The sequence below is a fragment of the Monodelphis domestica genome, chromosome 3 (assembly GCF_027887165.1).
Source record: "Monodelphis domestica isolate mMonDom1 chromosome 3, mMonDom1.pri, whole genome shotgun sequence".
Classification (NCBI taxonomy): domain Eukaryota; kingdom Metazoa; phylum Chordata; class Mammalia; order Didelphimorphia; family Didelphidae; genus Monodelphis; species Monodelphis domestica.
In genome coordinates this window covers 55,149,499-55,169,650 of record NC_077229.1, presented here as the reverse complement: position 1 = coordinate 55,169,650, position 20,152 = coordinate 55,149,499, and the positions used below count along the sequence as shown (strand labels likewise).

The 20,152-nt window shown below is 41.0% G+C and overlaps 1 protein-coding gene across 4 annotated transcripts in view; it reads left to right on the top strand.

Moving 5' to 3' along the window:
- Positions 1-20,152, top strand: part of RIMBP2 (RIMS binding protein 2) — a 576,724-nt gene that overhangs the window by 529,212 nt on the left and 27,360 nt on the right. For 3 of the 4 annotated variants that reach the window (XM_056821914.1, XM_056821916.1, XM_056821915.1), the window contains exons 14-16: positions 6,274-6,426; positions 8,149-8,307; positions 16,298-16,415. In XM_056821914.1, coding sequence (XP_056677892.1) covers positions 6,274-6,426; positions 8,149-8,307; positions 16,298-16,415 — 430 coding nt within the window. Of the gene's footprint in view, positions 1-6,273; positions 6,427-8,148; positions 8,308-13,281; positions 14,023-16,297; positions 16,416-20,152 lie in introns of all 4 variants that reach the window. The other variant, XM_056821917.1, reaches the window with a different exon arrangement.

Genomic DNA, 20,152 nt, shown 5'->3' with positions numbered 1-20,152 from the left:
TAATATCACTCTACAGATAAAGAAAACAGAGCTCTTTGGATCATAGACTTCATGCTAGAAGGGACCTCAGAGGCTCTCTCATCCAAGCCCCCCTTTTTTATATATGGGTAAACTGAAGATTATGGAGATTAAATTCAATGAAAGGGAGATTACACAAGGTCACAAAGGTAATATATCAAGAGGCAGGATTTGAACCCAAATCATCTGACTCTAGAATCTTTGTTTTTTACCCCCACTGTTCACAGTTACCAATGGTCAGCCAGCTTGAAAGCAGCAAATATAAGATGCTATCCACAGTTCTCTTACTCTAAGACCAGTGCCTTCTTTTTGAAACCCTTAGCTTCTGTCTTTGAACCAGTACTAACCAAGGCAGAAGAGCAGTAAGAGCTAGGCATCTGGGTTAAGTGACTTGCCCAAGGTCACACAGCTAGGAGGTGTCTGAGGCCATATTATCTGAATCCAAAACCTCTCATCCCCATGCCAGGCACTCTTACCCACTAAACCACTTAGCTGCCCTGGCCAGTGTCTTTCAGTGAATGAGTAAATCAAAGTCAAACAATACAACAATGCAAAGTCTCAGTGCCACCACATAAATCCGCATGATTTTGCTTAGAAGAGTCCTTGGGGATGTTTCTTTCTCAAAGGTACAAATGTAAATTATAAAACCAGTGTTAGTAGACAGGACTAATACCATCTTCATGGTTTGTGTTAAAGCAAGTCTCTTTATGGAGCTGTGATATTTCTGGGGACCTGTGACCCCCTGGAATATTCAGACCCCACAGTGAAAACTTGTGTCTCAACAAAGGTCTCCTCTATTCCTTCCCTCTCTTTCACTTTTTCACTCAGGAGCTAGAAGGAACCTTACTCAGGGCCACCTATTCCAACCCATACAGGACTAAGAATATCCTTTACAATATGATGATGATGATGATAATAATATTACATAATAAAATAATGAAAAATAATAATCATAATGTTGATGCCAATGCTGATAGGTTGCATAAATATAGCACCAACTATGTTCCAGACATTTTGTTAGATTTTATGTTTTATGAATCTTGTAAATTTTATCTCATTTTAATCCTCACAACAATCCTGTAAGGTAAGTGCTGATTTTATGCCCATTTTGCAGGTAAGAAAACTGAGACAGGGGTTATATGACTTATCTAGGATCACACATTTAGTGAGTGTCTAGGGATGAATTTGAACTCAGGACTTCATGACTCCCAAGAGGAGTGCTCTATCCACTGTGACACCTAGTAACCAAAAAAAATTATAATACAGCCTTTGTTTGCAGACTTCCAGTGAAGGGAATCCCTGGCCTTGCAAGAGAGTTCATTTCACTTTTATGAAGATATTTTACTTTATCAATTACGTGGAGTAACAAATTTCCACAAAATTTTTCTGAAGTTATATGACCCCAATTATTTCTCTTTCCTCCCTCCCATCTCTCCCTACTTCTGGAGCTGGCCAGTAATTCAATCTGGGTTATACACATAATATCAAGGAAAACATATTTCCATATTGATTACCATTTAACCTTGGAAAAGATATTTTATTTTTAGTTACATGGAATAACAGATTCCCACATAATTTTTTTGAAAATTTTATTTAATTAATTGATTTAGAATATTTTTCCATGGTTACATGATTCATGTTCTTTCCCTCCCCTCCTCTGCTCCCATAGCCAATGAGCAATTCCACTGGGTTTTACATGTGTCACTGATCAAGACCTATTTCCATATTATTGATATTTACACCAGGGTGATTGATTAGAATCTCCATCCCCAATCAAATCCCCATCGACCCATGTGATCAAGCAGTTGTTTTCCTTCTCCATTTCTGCTCCCACAGTTCTTCCTCAGGATGTGGATAGCATCTTTCTCATAAGTCCCTCAGAATTGTCCTGGATCAGTGCATTGCTGCTAGTAGAGAAGTCCATTACATTTGATTGTGCCACAGTGTATCAGTCTCTGTGTACAATGTTCTCCTGGTTCTGCTCCTCTCACTCTGCATCAGTTCCTGGAGGTCGTTCCAGTTCACATGGAATCCCTCCAATTTATCATTCCTTACAGCACAATAGTATTCCATCACCAACAGATACCACAGTTTGTTCAGCCATTCCCCAATCAAAGGACATCCCCTCATTTTCCAATTTTTGGCCACCACAAAGCAGCTATGAATATTCTTGTATAAATCTTTCTTCCTTATTATCTTAATTCTCATATAATTTGTCTGAAGTTATTGGCCCAAATCATCTCTCTGCCTCCCATCCCTCCCTGCTCCGGGAGCAGACCAGTAATTCGATCTAGATTATACATGTATTATCAAGCAAAACTTGTCCCTGTGTTTTTCCTCATTTCACTTTTGGACAGCTTTAATTGTTAAGAGATTTTTCTGATTTTCAGTCTAAATTTGCCTTGTGGTAGGTTCCACGCTTTGTTCCTGGTTCTGCCCTCTGGGGCCAAACAGATCAAGACTAACCCCATTCCTCTGGCCATGTCCTTTGGGCATCTTTTCAACTACATGAAGACAGCTATCATTTCCCCCCAAATCTTCTCTGTTCTAGGCTAAATATCCCCAGATAGCTGTTAGCTCCTCCCCTCCTCACTCTCCCTGGTTTCTACTTAGTGGAGAATCTCTTCTGAATATCTAACACTTCAGAACACCAAATCCACCAGAATGAGCCCCTCTTATAAAGCCACTAGTAGTAGACACAGTAGTAAAGACCAGGATAACTAACCACATTTCTCCTCCAAAGCTCCTCCTCAGTAAGACAAAACTAAGAAAAATATTTAAGCTGAGCAGTTAGTGCCACCCAGTGGACAGAATTAGGATGACACCTCTGGTCACAAGCTCAGATTCAGCCAAGTTAGGAGCACACTTTCCTGTATATCCTTCCATATCAGAGCAAGAAGGAAGCGTCTATAAGGTTACCCAGCCTCCACTTGACCTCCAGTGAGGAGAACTCAACACCTGTCTTGGTTTTATTTTTGTTCAGCCATTTTTTTAGTTGTATCTGACTCTTTCTTGGCAATGATACTGGTTTGCCATTCCCTTCTCTAGCTCATTGACAGATAAGGAAACTGAGGCAAACAGAGTGAAGTGACTTGCCCACAGTCACACAGCTAGGAAGTATCTGAGACTGGATTTGAACCCATAAAGATGAGTCTTCCTGACTCTCGAGCCCAGCACTCTATATCCTGCCCCACCTAGCATCCCAAATCCATTCCAATTGTGGACAGTTCTCTGACATTAAACCTAAATCCCTGAACAACCTGCAGGGATCTAGGAGAAAAAAACACTATCCACAAGCAGAGGACAAACGGTGGGAGTAAAAACACCGAGGAAAGGCAACTGCTTGACTACAGGGGTTGAGGGGATATGACTGAGGAGAGACTCTAAATGAATACTCTAATGCAAAAACCAACAACATGGAAATGGGTTCAGATCGAGGACACGTGTGATACCCAAAGGGATCACACATCGCCAATGGGAGGGTTGGTGGGAGGGGGGGAGGAAAAGAAAATGATCTTTGTTTCTAATGAATAATGTTTGAAAATGACCAAATAAAATAATGTTTAAAAAGGGAAGAAAAAAACCTAAATCGACTTTTTTGCAGTCTCCACTCATTCATGCTTCGCTTTGGCACCAGGGAAACAAGTCTAGTCTCTCTTCCCCTTGCTTAACCGCTGGTCTCACATGGTTCACCCTCCACTAGATAGTCCAAAGAAGATCCTTAAAACATGGCACTCACAAGTGAGTTCAAGACTCCAATTTCTGTGCCAGGGATTTTCCCCCCTGACCTACCCTGGCTTTCCCTTGCTAGCTCTTGTTCTACCCTACCATGTTTTTGTAAAGGTTAGGAACTGGGTGAAAGATGACCAGGCAGCAGATTCTCTAAAAAGCCGACAAGTTTGATACAAGACACCAATGTGGTGTGGCCATCAAGAAAGCTAATGTAGGGGATATGATTGGGGATATTGACTTTCAATGATCACCTTATTGCACATAGTAATAATATGGAAGTAGTTTTTGAACAATAATACATGTAAAACCGAGTGGAATTACTCGTCAGCTCCGGGAGGAGGGAGGGAAAGAATATGAATCATGTAACCATGGAAAAATATTCTTAATTAATTAGTTAAATAAATAAATTTAAATTAGAAAAAAAGAAAGTTAATATAATCGTAACCTGCATCAATATCAATTAAGCAACCTTTATCAAGTACCTATTATGTGCCAGGCATTGTGTTAAGAGAAGAAGAGTGCCTAGAGAGCTAGGGATTTTTCTCAAAGTCACAAAGGTCTTAAGGAGGAGAAGTAAAATGTCAGAGTAAGAAAGGTCTGGGTTTGAATTCTTCCTTATACATTCACTGGCTCGTTGACACTGGACAAGTCATTTTCCTTATGTATAAAATGACCTCTAAGGTCCCTGATAGCTCTAAATCTATGATCCTTTGAAACCATATCCTCTCACTCCTATACCAATAATTTTCCATTATATTCTGCTATTTTTCAAGCCTTGATGCATTATTTAAAAATTGTCAGCCATTATTATTGTTTGTATGTCCTGAAGTATGGATAGAACTGCTCAGAAGCAAAGTAGAACACATCCTTTGAGATCCCTTTGGAAACTTCAAGATAGTTCGATGTCAGCGAAGTCATAGGAACTGGAAGGAAGCTCAGAGGTTATTTAGTCCAGCATTTCCATTTCTAGATGAATAAACAGACCCATGGGATCATAGACTTGGATTTGGAAGGGACCTCAGAGGGTATCTAGCCAACATTTCCATTTCTAGATGAGCAAACAGGCCCATCGAGGTCCTTCCTTAGGATCATTGACTTGTAGCCAGAAAGGACCTCAGCAGGCACTATCCATTATTGTAGTGGCCTGCAGCCACAAATTAATATATTTGTGGGTGGACACCAGAGAAGGAGAATTGAAATGTGAGGGAAAATAGGGGAGGGAGAGACAGACAGACAGACAGACAGAGACAGAGAGAGACAGAGACAGAGAGAGAGAGAGAGAGAGAGAGAGAGAGAGAGAGAGAGAGAGAGAGAGAGAGAGAGAGCATAATAAAGGAAGAAAGAAAGACTCGGAGACAAAGAGTTGAACAATATGGGCTCCATCGTGCAAGCTCCTTTTGATGGTGTTATATATATAGAGAGAGATCTGTACATGTTCACAAACTTTTATTGGAGAATCAAGGAATGTGGAGTGGGAGGTAGCTACTGAATATGTGATTTAACATTGGCTCAATTGACAATCGCGTAATCACAGAGGAGGTTAATCAAACCTGTGACTTGGTATGGAATGTGATCTAACAAGGAGGAAGCTAGGACCCTGTAGCAGCTAATGTCCTGCCCAGGACTGAAGATTTGGAAATACAATAAACAAGAAGTAGCATGACCTTGAGTCTGGTGTATGAGTACATAGGTTACAATATCAATGCATCAATGATACTTTCAGATGATAATATACCTGGGATGCTACAATTATCATATCCAACATTTCCATTCATAAATGAAAAAAAGAGCCCCAAGGAGATCCTTGGGATCATAGACTCAGACCTAGAAGGACCTCAGAAATCATCCAGTCCAAGCTCATTTTCCTGCAAATGGGAAAACTGAGATAAACAAATTTAGTGATTTGCCCAGGCTCACCCAATAAGTATATGAGGCTGTTTTTCATTTTTTAAAACTCTACCTTCTGTCCTAGAACCAATACTATATATTAGTTTTAAGGCAGAAGAGCCATAAGGGCTAGAAAATAGGTGTTAAGGGACTTGTCCAGGGTCACAAAGCCAGGAAGTGTCTGGGGCAAGATTTGAACCCAGGACCTCCTGTCTCTAGGCCTTGCTCTCTCTCTCTACTGAGTCACCCAGCTGCCTCCTGAAGCTGTTTTTAAACTCGGGTTTTTCTGTCTCCAAATCTAGTACCTGAACCACTTTACCCTTCTCAAAGGTGCTGGACTATATGGTCAGGAAGACTTCCATTCAAATCCTGCCACAAATGCTTACTATTTGTGTGATCATTGGCAAGTCTAAGCCTGTTTCCTAATTAATAAAACGGGGGGAAATAATAGCACATCCCTGACCTGGTTAATAAGAGGCTCAAGTGAGGTCATGTAACTCAAACAATTTGCAGACCTTAAAATGGCACATGAAGGTATGTTATTCTTATCACTAACACTGACACCTCCTCTCTTTTTAATTCTTGCAAGAGATAACTAGCCCTGCCTCACTTGCTTCTTCTCGTTTTCCTTACAAGTTGGAGAAAAGGAGCCTGTTCGAAGACAGGAGCAGGGCTGGGCATTATGCAAACTCTGATGAGGAGGAAGAGGATGGCTATGACTCACCAGACATCAAAAGGAGAGGAGCTTCTGTGGATGATTTTCTGAAAGGCTCCGAGCTTGGCAAGCAGGTAATGGGCCGTCCACGTAGGTGGCAATGGCTAGTTCTTAATGATTTCTACGTGGCAGCAAGGACCTGGCCACTCCCAAGGTGGTTGGATTTCACTAGTCATCCCCAAAGGGTCATTTTAGCCAAAGAATTTAGATATTTTCCCCCCACTCGAACCTCTGATGCTTAACAATCTTTAACTGACCTGCAAAAGTAGAGAAATATGGAAGCTGATTTCTTGTGAATGAATATTTTTCTTTTTTACTATTTGGAATTGACCATTCGTGAACCTAAACCAGGGGTTCTTCACCCTTTTTGTATCATGGACTCTTCTGGTTATCTAATAAAGCCTATAGATCCTTCTCAGAATAATGTTTTTAAATATATAAAATAAAACACCATAGCCATTAACGGACATTTCTTAAGTATCCACTATGAACCAGGCACTGTGCCAAGTTCTGAAGGTACAAAGAAAGGCAAAAGGCAATCCCTGATCTCAAGGAGCTCACATTCTGATGGATTACAAAATAAATGGCTTACACAGTATTGCAAAAGGATAGCTAAGTAGTGCCAGCCCTGGGGTCAGGAAGGCCAGTTATACTAATGGAAGGAGCTGGGGCTACAGGAGATTGAAAACTGGACTAGGAGTTAAGAAGACTCATCTTCCTGGATTCAAATCTGGCCTCAGACACTAACTGGGCAAGTCATTTCACCTCTGCCTACTTCAGTTTCCTCATCCATAAAGTGAGCTGGAGAAGGTAATGGCAGTATCTTTGCCAAGAAAACCCCAAATGACAATAAGTCAGATGTGACCAAAAAAAGAAACAACAACCAAACAACCAGCATTACAAAGGAAAACAATTAGATTAAAAAATAAAGTTATCAGAATATTAGGGAGGGAAAATGAAGTGCACAGACCCAAGTTTAGGAACTCCTGATGTAAAGTAAGGGTGCATGGATAGAAGCAGGAAGACCTGCCTCTGACATGGAGTGGCTACATGACTTCATTTCCAAGATCTTCTAGATTCTCCTCTTCAGAATTCAAGTGTTTCTCTGGGAAAGAGGGGAAGGGAACAAGCAATTATTAAGTGCAGAGTGTGTGCCAGGCACTATGCTGAGCACTAGGCTTATTCATTTGATCTGAGCTCCATGAATTATACATGAAAAAGCCAAAGTGCTATGCAAGGTAGCCCTTCTCACACAACAGAAAAGTATTCTTAAATGTCCAAAAGAAATACATGCAAAAAAATCATTTTGGTATATAGTAGAGCCAGAAAAAAAATGACTGGATCTGGAGTTGAGAGATCTGGGTTTCAACCCTGATTTTGACACTTGTATCTATGTGCCCTCCTTCTCTCCAAGATTCATTTTCTCATCTATAAAATGGTGGTGGTCCAACTGGACCTCAAGACCCTAGCTCTAGAACCAGAAAGGATCTCAGAGATCACTTAATCCAATCATCTCCTTTATAGATGAGGAAACTGAGACCCAGAGAGATTGTGACTTACCCTAGGTCACACAGGTTGTAAACATCAGAATCAGGATTTGAATCCATGGCCTTTGACTCCAGTGGCTGTTTTCTCTTCAGTGATCTCAAAGTGACTATTCAGCTCTAAAACCCAAAAGATTTATGTTTTTGGAGAAACCCCAGCATGCTGAGTGCAAGGGAGAAGTTCTATGGTTTAAAGCTAAGGTCACATTTTCAGTAAGTAAGTATCCTATTCTCTCAACTTTGGTCCTGCAGTCACACTATGGTCATGGAGAGGAGTACCACACAGAGAGCAGCCGGGGCTCTGACCTGTCTGACATTATGGAAGAAGATGAGGAGGAACTTTATTCTGAAATGCAGCTGGAGGATGGGGGCAGGAGGCGGTCCAGTGGAACCCCCCACAACACTCTGAAGGTCAGTGGCAAGGAGCAGCACTGAGGCTGGACCTTTCTCATTGGGCATCTCTCTTTCTCTTTTTGCCCCTTTTCTCAGTTTGATGACCCTGGTTCTAGATGGTCCCACAAACTGCATAGGTAAATGCTCCATCTTGAGTCAACTCCTTTCTTTCTATTGAACTGGCATCTGGAATAACATGGATATCTCTGCTTCAATTCATCAGTAATTCCCTTTCGGGTCGTGGGAGGGGCAGGTATTTCTCAGTCACCTCTGAGTGCCCAACTAGAGATGCAGTGAGGTGTAATACATCATTTCTGCCCTCTGTGAGCTTTCTGTGGAGCTGGAGAAATAAGGTGGAGAGATTGAGTCACACCATCCTTCCTATCAAAGCTTTTCATTGGCTTCTTACTGCCTTTCATGGACAGTTCAAACTTCTTTCCTTGAAACTCAGCTTTCTACCACCTGATTCTACTATACCCTTCCAGCTTTTTCTTGTATTCCTGTATCCACATACTCTACATTCTTTTTTCTGTCTAAGCACACGCTGTATTTTTCCACCCTTGGGCGCCCTCTCTTGTGCCTGGTTGTCCTACCCTTTCTTTGCCTCCTAGATTCCAACCCATCCTAAAAGCTGACCTCACATTCACATTCTACTATGAAGCCCTTCCTTGATGGCATTCCCCTCTCCAGTGAATAATGAGCTTTCCTACTTGGTCGTCCCAGGGCATTTTGGTGTATACTTCCATAAAGCTCTTCAGTGAACGTGGAGTAGGAATGGAAACTGGATCTGTGATTTCATGAGGATAGGGAACTCTAAGATGAAGAAACCCCTCCTAGAAATGCAGTTCAGTGTTTGTGTGTGTGTGTGTGTGTGTGTGTACACACACATATCCCTTTCTTCCTTTTTTCCTTCACTGAAGAAAAGAAGGAAGGGAGAAAGGGAAGGGGGAAGGGAATAAGGAAGAAAGTATTTCACAAACATCTCATTTGATTGTCACAATGACCATGGGAAATAGATGCTATTATTATCCTATTTTGTGATTGAGGAACTGAGGCAGACAGATTAAATGACCTGCCATTGGGGCACTCAGCTAAGAAGTATCTAAGACTGGATCTGAACTCTGGTCTTCCTGACCCCAGGCATGGCATTTTTTCCATTGTGCCACCTAGATGTCCCTACATGGAGCTTAATAATATTTATTGTATGTTGGATGGTTATTCATAAAAAAGCAGGACAAACTAAATATCTAAGTACTTTTCTAGATTGTAAGAAGTATCAGTGTTTAGAGAAGGCAGAGAAGAGTGGACTGGGATAGTCTGGCTAAGTTGCTAGGGGGAGATGAGAGTTGAAAGGGAAGTAGAGGAAGCGAGGTGAAGGTTGCTCCAGGCCCTGAAGAGTTCTACACGATCTGAAGAACTGAGGAAGGAAGGAATGTGGCAAAGACTCTCTCTGAGAAATCATAGGACCAAAGAAAGGATCATGGATCAAGATTTAGAGGCAAACTCAGATGCCTTCCAGTCCAACTCCCTTATTTTCCAAAGGAAGAAAATAAGTCCCAGGAAAATTATGCCTTGTCTAACGTCAAACAGGCAGTACACATTAGAGTTGGTATTTGAACCCAGATCTTCTGACTCCATAGCATTTAGGATTCCGAGCTAGTAGGGACCTCAGATGTCATCTACTATGATCCTGTCATTTCCTATATGAGGAAACTTTCTATATGAGGCCAAGAAAGGCTAAAACATTTTCCTAAGTTTGAAAGAGCAACAAGTATCCTGGGGATTGAACGTAAGTCCCCTCACTTTCAGCCCTAAACTTCTATCTCTTGCATGCTGCTATATAATATCATTACAATAGGAGAAGAGAAAAAGACCAAATAGGTCATGACAATTGAGGAAGAAGAGCCTAGTCCCAAAGGTGACGACGTATCAGTGGAACCGTATGAGCCAGGGAGTTATTTTCTGGGGGGAAAAAAGATGTAATGGATAAAGAGCTGGCCTAGGAACTAAGAGTATCTGGTCTTAAGTCTTGTCTCTGATTCATACTGGCTCTGGAACTCTTGCTGAATTCTTCTGAGTATCTCAAGTAACTCTTTAAGACCCAAAGTTGAATAGTAAATACTAATCAGCATTGACAGAGGGTTCCCTCCCTATCCTAAGAAATGTTCCTATATTAGAGAAACCATAGAACCATAAAAAAGAAAAATAATATCAGGATAGGGAGATGATCCTTTATCCCCCTTACTAGAATAGATAGTCCTACTCCCTTTCCTTGGAGCTGCCCTGCCCCTATTCCAAGTATGTCAGTTCTGCGGGAGACTTTAGGGAATTTTTGTCCTATTTGTGGAAACCTCTCCATTGCTCTCAGCATAACCCACTAAGTTCTTCCATTTCTTCAGTGAAAGTCTATGAGCCAGAGTAGAGCACTGGTTCATGTGGTTTGAATGGAAGACACCAATCCATCTTCCAATATGGTGGCCAAATCAGCGATGCTTTTCATAGAGTAGACCTGAAACAAAGTGCCATGACCAGATCTTGAAAACATTCTCCCTATAGCTCATGTAAATTGATATCCCCAGCATTGCTACTTCCATAAATTATTATGCCTCCTGACCTTTAAGTGTAACAATGTCAAGTCCTGGCTTTGGTGGGATCTTCTCTCCTGCTGGTGTTTCCTGTTGCTCCAGACTGTCAAAACTAGAAGAGACTTCAGAGGTTGATTCAGCCACAATTAAACTCAGTGAGTAGCTACTTACTGGGCACCAGGCACCCTGTTTCCAATTGGGGATAACAAGACTAAAATGAAATGATTCCTTCCCCCAAGGAATTTAAATTCTACCAGGAATTCCCTTTGTAATTTCTATGACAAAAGGTCTATATGAGCAAAAGTCAAATATCTTTATACCTTGCTTTGATCTTTATTTATTTGGCCAGTGTTGGCATGGTCTATTATTACTAAATCCCATGAAAGTTAAAGTACAAAGCAGTGGGAAAATGAGGATTCTCCACTCATGGGCTATGGAGGAATCATGAATTTTACACAAAGAAAGGTCCTAACATTATGAAATCAATGGCCAAAGTTTACATTTCAATGGAACCTTTATAGTTCCCCTTTGCTAGAGATCTTCAAGAAGAGGCTGGATAACAAAGGACAGAATTTGGAACCAGGGAAATTGGGTTCATCTCCCCGCTCTACTTCTTATTACCCATGTGACCTTGGGGCAAGTCATTTAACTTTCTTTGGGTCTCAGCATCTTCATCTGTAAGATGAGGGGGTTGAGTAAACAACCTTTGAGGTACTGTTCCAGCCCTAAATCCTCAGTCATGTGGTTCAACAATTTAATTCAACAGCATTTACCAAGTATTGACTATGGGCCAGGCACTGTGATAGACCCTGGGGATACAAAGACAAAGACCCAACAGCTCATGCTCTCAGAGAGTTTATGCTCTACTAAAGGGATGATAATATACTAGAATGAGTTCCTGTTCAGACTTGGGCTAGTCTAAATGAGCTCTAAAGTCTCTGCCAGGTCTGAAATACAGTGACTCTTCCATGATCCTAAATCCTATGGTACACTTTTCCTTATTGGCTGACCCAAGCAATCTTGACTTCTTTCCCCTGTGAGCACTAAAGCTCTTTCAATGAGAGCCTTTGGAAAACCAACAATGTCCTCAATTTTTCTTTGCTCTTCTGCAAATGGCACCTGGTGATGTTTTTCACACTTCTCTTGATAGCCTTTCTGCCCAGTTGTTCCATATGTATCTTCTGTAGTCCAATACAGTTAAACGATGCTACTTCCCCACCCATCAGAGTCTCTCAAGAGTGATAAAATGCACCAATCTCTAAGGACTCCTAAGTGAAAAAAAATGAATGATCACAAACAACCCTCCGGGGAAAAGATGGTGAAATTCCCCACAAGAGAAAGCCAATGGAATCTTTACTTGTCCCTCTCCTAAATTATTCTCACACAAAGGTACCCATCCCCACCATCCTGAAATCTCCAGTACATGGAGGTACTTTGCATATTTAACAGGCAAATTCATTCTCATTTACTGTCTGAGAAACAGCTACATGGAATGTTCTCTCCAGCTGCTCCTCTCCGAGTGTGCATCCCTTCTCTCCACGGTATGTATTCTGTTCCTCGGGGGTGGCTGGTGTCTAGGAGCAAGATTTGGTTGAGGGCTTGATGTCAGATCCAAGCCCTCAGGCTTCTTGGTTGGGTGAAGTTTTCAGCTGGGGGATAAAAGCTGCTGGCGCCATCTTGTCATCAGCAGGTGGGGGTCCCTCGGTATGGTGGCATACCAGCCTGGGAATGCTTACCCTGCAGCAGGTGCCTTTGCCAATAAGAAATGGCACTAAATAAAGCTTGTCCCAACCAACAGGACATATGGCCAGCAACCCAGGTAGGCTAAGATGCAAGCCTCCTTTCATGGTGGGTGCCAAACACACCTGGTCCAGAGAAAAACAGAATAGAAAGTGTAACCCCTACACAATACTTGGTCAGCATGGAAAACACAGAGGAAGAATCTTTCTCAGGCACTGAATTTTGGAACTCCCCTTAGCTCTGATTCCCATAGAACGTAGATCCTCTCCCTCATCCAACCCCTCTCTCTGTGGCATCACTTTTGATTCTCTCTCTCTCTCTCTCTCTCTCTCTCTCTCTCTCTCTTTCTCTCTCTTAATGGCCTGCTTTGGCTCCTTCCTCTTCAAGCATCAGTATGCCTGCTCTCTGTTTGTACTGTGACCTCCTGCCTTCTCTCCAACACTCTCAACATGTCTTTATTTTCAGAGACTCATCCAGAGCCTGCCATTCCCCCTCCACTGAGTAAGCCGCATGCCTTCTGTTCGTCATCGCGTCTAAAACTAATTCTGTCTTTATTTTTCTTTCTTTCTCTTTTTGGCCTCATTTTCTGTTTTCACGTTCACTTTTTCTCCTGCACCTATTCTTCTGTTTTGTTCTCTGTTTTGTTTAACATCCCATACTACTCAAGGAGTGCTGTGACAATAGGACCACCACCGATGCAACTTTTTGGGAACAGCCCGAATTTCCCCAACAGACCCACCACAGTAAAAAACTTTTCAGTATCCCAGAAGTAGCTGAAGAGGATGGAGACTATTCCGAGCTGCTGCACAAACAAGGTTTAGGGTTGTCCTATAAGATGAAAGCCCCAGGACCCAGAGGGCCTAGGTACCCCAGGTGCTGCATTGAAGACAAACCCCAACATGCCACCTGGTTCCCTACCAAGCACAGGCTGTCTGGCTTTGCCCACCACTCAGAGGACTCTGCTCCTGAAGATAAAGGTTGCAGATTTAGCCGGTCCCTCACCCGGAGCCCAGACAGTGGGCTTGACTGCGGGAGTGAGGAAGAGGAGTCTCGGTTTAGCTTCCGAAATGTTCATGGCCATATGTCCCCTCATGCCGGCCCCCCCTGTTGCCAAGGCCGGAGCCCCTGTTCATGCTGGAGAAGTCCGAGGCCCCTTCTAGCCCGTAGGAAAACACTGACCCGGCAGACCAGCATTGAGGAAGACTTTGGAGAGCAGTTTGCCCCCAGTGAGGTCATCAGGAGCAATGAGAGCACACCTGGCCCTGAGAGAACTAGCCCCAGGAAGAGTTACTTCAGTGAGCCCATCAAGTCAGAAGACCCTTGCTGTGCCTGGAAGGTCAAGATGAGTGACAGCAGGGCAGCTGTCCCACTTACAAAATCAACTCCCAGAGATGGAGAAGGTTCTTTGGTGTGTGAAGTAAAACTTCCCTTCTAACATCTGCTTGCCAAACCAATCCGTTTTCTTTCTTTCTTCTTTTGATTTCTTAGTGTCCATCTTTGGGAACTTCCCCCACTGGCTCTCCTTCCATTCTTCATGCATTTTTCTTTAATTTCCTCAGCCTCATCATTTTGCAGGCTTCTTACCATGCTCGAGACCTCCTTACTTTGCTTATAATGATGATTTTCCCACAGAACAAATTACAATGGCTGCTTTTATTAAAGGACAACTGAATCTAAATTTTAATTAAGGGTTAGCTGAACTAGAATTATTGGAAAGTTTGGCTTTCTTGGCGCTTTCCCCCCCTCCCCAACACACCCACCACCGTTGTTTTGACTGCTGCTGACGACATCATTGCAGATTGAAATATTTGGCTTTTATTCTTTGACTTCAAAAAATTTAAGGGAAAAATTCAAAAGAGAGATTATGTATTGCTTACCCTTACCCTTCCTGCCATCCATTCGAGAATGAATTTCCTATCCCTTTTTAACCTTTGGACTCAATACCTAAGATAATTCTCTAACCTATTCCAAGAAGCTGAGTTTACTAACACGTGAAGAGGTGTCCAATAATAATATTAACAGCTAGCATTTGTAAAGCACTTTAGAACCTGCAAAGCACTTTGCAAACATTATTGCTTCACAATAACCCTGTGTGGTGTGGGTAGTCTGGATATTATTACCTCCTTATGACAAATGAGTAAATTAAGGCTTAGAGAGATTAAGTTTCGTAGAATAATATTTCATAGGATCAGAGACCAAGAGGCAGAATGAACTTTGGAGGACATTTAACCCAAACCCTTCATTTTATGCAGAGAGCTTAAACATTTTGACCAGGGTCTCACAGTAGTTGTCAAAGGTAGTATTTACACCAAAGTCCTCCTGGGTACATGTCCAGCACTCTACCCACTGTATCGAATTCATTCCCATCCATCTCCAACTGGTACCCTCTTTCCAGATCACCCCCTCCTGTAGCTTGCATCTCGGAATGGAAATGAAGGTAAAACTTTGAACTGGTTAGTCTCAATCTTCCCCCAACCTCATTCATCCATTCCATCCCTCCCTACTCCCAACCCTGAGTTGATGTGATCCATTATATTTCTACAGATAGGTGCTAAATATGAGATCATCACCAAGCAAGGATTTTACTACCAGTCCAGGAGGTCAAAAGTCTTAAGGTCTTAACTACTCTACATTCAGGATTATTTTCCCACAGCTTAGGAAGTATAATATTGAACATACCCTCCCTTTGTTCATAATAAGCTCTTTTATTCAAATTGGTACCATGAAAAACATTACACATCTTTTTCTTTTTCCTTGGAATAATTTGAACTCTTCACCTAAGTAAGCAATGAAATGATCTAGGAGTTCCCCTTAGTTTGTCATAAGTCACTGAATTTTATTTTAAAAGTTTGCCAGAAGAGCTAGCCTCAAGAATTCTGAACATGCAAAGGAAATTCCAGTCCATAGGTTTTATTTGTATATATATATATATTTATATATAATATATTTATGTATATAGATTAGCTTTACATATACAACTTTGTCCCAAGGATATGTATGGAAAATTCTGAATTTTCAAAACTATGAAGTTTTAGGTGTGGAAGGAACCCTAGAGGTCAATGAATCATTGGATCATAGATCTCCAAATAGACGGGTCTATAGATTATGGTGTTCCTACCTCCTCCTTTTTTAAAAAAGAAGACCAGAAAGAGGAAGGCTCTTGCCCCAAGTCCTATATTTAGTTAATGGCAGGGATGGGACTGGAATCTGGGTCTCCTGCCTTCTAGTTCAGGAATCTTTCCATTACCCTACACTGAGTGGAAAGAGATGAGATCTACTGAAATCTATGCAATGGTTACACACAGATGCAAATATATATAACACCTTAGGATTCAAACTCTCTATAGGCAAGACCTAATTTTCTTTAAAGGAATGATAAACTATATTTTATTCTGCCAGAATACAAGCCTTTGCAACTTTTGTTCAAATCCTTAAGGACAGCAACAGCAGACCCAAAACATGGCACCCATGTGAATCATTTTGTGTGATATGTCCAAACCTGACTTGATTGGAGACTGATGTTGGCCTGCTTCTCTTCTAGGTGCTTCAGCTAACCTTTCAGTTAAAAGCTAAGTTTAGTTGCCTTTAGAGCTTCTGCTCCCCAACCGAAATGACCTTTTGCAAATGTCCTTGAGCCTAATGATGGTGAAACTTGTGACTCTGTTATGTTGTTTTGTCTTCAGCTTTTAGGAAATCCAGCGTCTGCCGGACGGACTGATAGGGTGGATCACACGGGTCGAAGGTTATCACATGGCAGTGCTGGACCTCAGAGGCCCCGGCCAATGATGGTCCCTTCCATTGGTCAGTTGGCCTGATTGGTACATTTCTGTTCTTTACAAGTACAGAGTGAATTCTTAGTCCTTGATGTATTGCATATGTGTGTTTGTGTGTGTGTGTATATATGTATACATTTATTTATTTATGTGAAAATATACTGTTAAAAGCTAAAATACAGAAAAATCAATAATCCATGGTGGCATAAGAAAGGGAGAGCAATCCAATTCAATCTAAAAAGTATAATTTAAGAGTCAGTTATGTAGCAAGCATAGTGCTAGGGACCAGATATATAAAGAATAAAATCTTCCTCCCTAAGAAACATTCTGAGGGAATGCAACATGGAAACAGATAAGTATATACATGATAACTTGAGGGGGAAGAGGGCACTAATGTTCAGAGGAACCACAAAAGACTTCCTGTGGGAAGTGACCCTCTTGTGTTTGCCTTTAATTTAATATCCAGTTTTTAACAGAGCTACTATTTAGCATCCATGACTCGTCTGAATTTCTCTACCTCTCCTATCCATGGCTCATTCCAGGATGAGCACTGCTAAGAAACTGACAATAAGAAGAAGGAAAAGTGAGACATAATGGAATCCTCAAAATAGTTTAGCAATCCTTGGATCACTGAGAGTTAATATGAAAATAGTGGGGAGGAAGCAATTAATCAAGAGAACCCAAACAAATAGTACAACTGAGAGCTAAAAGCTATGACTGGGAGAACTCTTGAAATGGTGGTTCATAAAATTTAAAACCAAGAGAAGAGAATGACTTTCCAAGGCATGGATACAGGAATCTGAAATTGGTGTTCCCCTCCTTTCACCCATCTAGCCATCCTTCCATTCATTGGTCATCATCCAACATCCAGTTTCCATTCTCTTAACTACTTTTTGGAATTTAGCAAATTGAGCCAAAGTTGTCCTTCATTTGCTCCATTGGATCCCATAAAAATGAGCAAATGTTAGAGAACACTTTGGAACAATTTCACTTTTTTATTGTTGGAATGAATCAGGATCATAGATAGGGGTTTATTGTAAACCCTTCCCCCCCCTAAAAATGGGGAGGAGGGGAATAAAAGGAACAAAGGGAAAAGGAAAGCAAGAAATGAAAGAAATTCCAAAAAGTATCATGCACAAGATAATGGAACCCAGTTGTTAAGCATAGTGAAGTGGTTTTTTTTAAGCATGAAAAAAACACATACTTATGCATGCACACAAACACATACATAAACAGTTGTACAATCTTTTTCACACTCAAAGAAAACTAAATCCATAGCAAGATTCCAAGTACTCTTCAAAGTCAAAATACAAATAAAAGGACCAGAAATAATTGCCCTGTTTCCCCTAGCAGAGAGTTCAGAGTAATGACATCATTCAGACATCTGATGATGGGCCACTATCAAGATTCTATGGCTAATGCTAATGGGACATTGAGTTCCCTTTCTGTGTTTTCCTGTCACCTGTTCAGTTCTAACAGAATTTTCCCAGTTACTCTAAAAGTGGTCAGAATAACTGAGCTTGACTACCTCATTCTAGTTTTTGAGATTTCTGTCATCTTAATTTTGATGGAATATTGGGAGGATTTTTTTAAGCATGACAGTGTTTTAAATGATGTGAAAAGTCTTAGGCAGTCCCTGCCCTCCAAAACATCTTTAGCAATCACAAGCAATGAAAATCAACTTGAACAAATAGAAAGAACTTGGCTGGTTTCCTAACTTGTTCCATAATGGCTTATATTATTATTATTATTATTAATCTCAACAAGCTTCACTTGTCAAATCCGCATTCATTCCGTATGGAAGTTCCTCTCTGTTAACTACAAATTTTGAGTTGTTTTTGAGAGAGATTAGATTTAGTTTCATTATTGAAAAGTCAACCTTCCTTCTGTTAATGAAGAAGGCAGGAAACAAGACAAGAGAAAACAGTTGAGCAAAAAGGAAAGAAAGAAAAGGGGGAAATGAAAGAAGTAAATGAGGAAACCAGGCAACACTTGAAAAGGAAGAAATGGAATGAAGGCAAGAGAAAGCTAGAATAGAAGAAAAGAAAAGGAACAAAAGATAGGAGAGACAAGGGTGAAGGAAAGAAATACAGTAAGAATGAGTAAAAGAGAAAAATAAAAAGGAAAGAGGAAAGGAGGGATGAAGAGAGAAAAGAGGACAAGTAAACAAACAATCTGGCAGGTGAGTTAATCTACTCATTCAGGTGACTAACAAGAATTTATTATGTCTCAGATATGTTCTAGTACTCTGCTAGGTACTGAGTATACAAAGACAAAAATGTCACAGTTTCTGCCCTCAAGAAGCTTATATTCTATTGGGAAAGAAAGCATGTACAGAAATAGATATGAGTATCCCCAAAGGCTTAAGCTAGTAAAGCTTAAGACTGTACTAAGAACTTTGGAATACCCTAAACATATAAAATGTGTACAAAATAAATATTAGGTAATTTTGGTGAGGAGCTACCAGCAATCAGGTGATACAGAAAACCCTCATGTTGAAAGCAACATGAGCCAAGCTCATAAGGAAATTAAGGTTTCCATCTGGTAGAAGTGAGTGAGAGTACTTTTTATGAATGGGGCACAGCCACTGTAAAAACTCAGCGATGTGCAGTGGAGAGTCATGTGTGAAGGAGGGCCAATTTGTCTAGACTATTTAATGCATAAAGGGGAGTAATAATAAAGCTGGGAAGGTAGGATGGGGCCAGGTTTTTGGATGATGCTAAATGCGAAACAGAGGAGTTTATATTTGACCCTAGAGAACATAGGTGTTTGACTAAGGGAGTGATATGATCAGATCTATGCTTTAGAAATATCATTTTGGTAGCAATGTGGAAATTGGTCAATTGGGGGAAAGACTTGAAGAAGAACAATTAGAAAGCTGTAACAATCACATATCTAGGTGAGAGGTAATAAAGACTTGAATTAAGATGGTGACCATGAGTGTAGAGAAGAAACATGTGAGAGATATTGTGGAAGTAAATTCAAGAAGATTTGGCAATTGATTTGATGTGTGAGTATTCTAAATGACTCCTGGGTTGTGCACCTGGGCAACTGGCATTACCCTTGTACCATAGGCAACTGGAAGTTTGGTGTTACTCTTGTACTGTAGGCAACTGGAAAGATGGTGTTACCCTTGTACCATAGGTAACTGGAAAGATGGTGTTACTCTTGTACAGTAAGCAACTGGAAGTTTGGTCTTACCCTTGTACCGTAGGCAACTGGAAGTTTGGTGTTACCCTTGTACCATAGGCAACTGGAAAGATGGTGTTACCCTTGTACCATAGGCAACTGGAAGTTTGATGTTACCCTTTTATCATAGACAACTGAAAGTTTGGTGTTACCCTTATACCATAGGCAACTGAAAGTTTGGTGTTACCCTTGTACCATAGGCAACTGGAAAGATGGTGTTACCCTTGTACCATAGGTAACTGGAAAGATGGTGTTACTCTTGTACAGTAAGCAACTGGAAGTTTGGTCTTACCCTTGTACCGTAGGCAACTGGAAGTTTGGTGTTACCCTTGTACCATAGGCAACTGGAAAGATGGTGTTACCCTTGTACCATAGGCAACTGGAAGTTTGATGTTACCCTTTTATCATAGACAACTGAAAGTTTGGTGTTACCCTTATACCATAGGCAACTGAAAGTTTGGTGTTACCCTTGTACCATAGGCAACTGGAAAGATGGTGTTACCCTTGTACCATAGGTAACTGGAAAGATGGTGTTACTCTTGTACAGTAAGCAACTGGAAGTTTGGTCTTACCCTT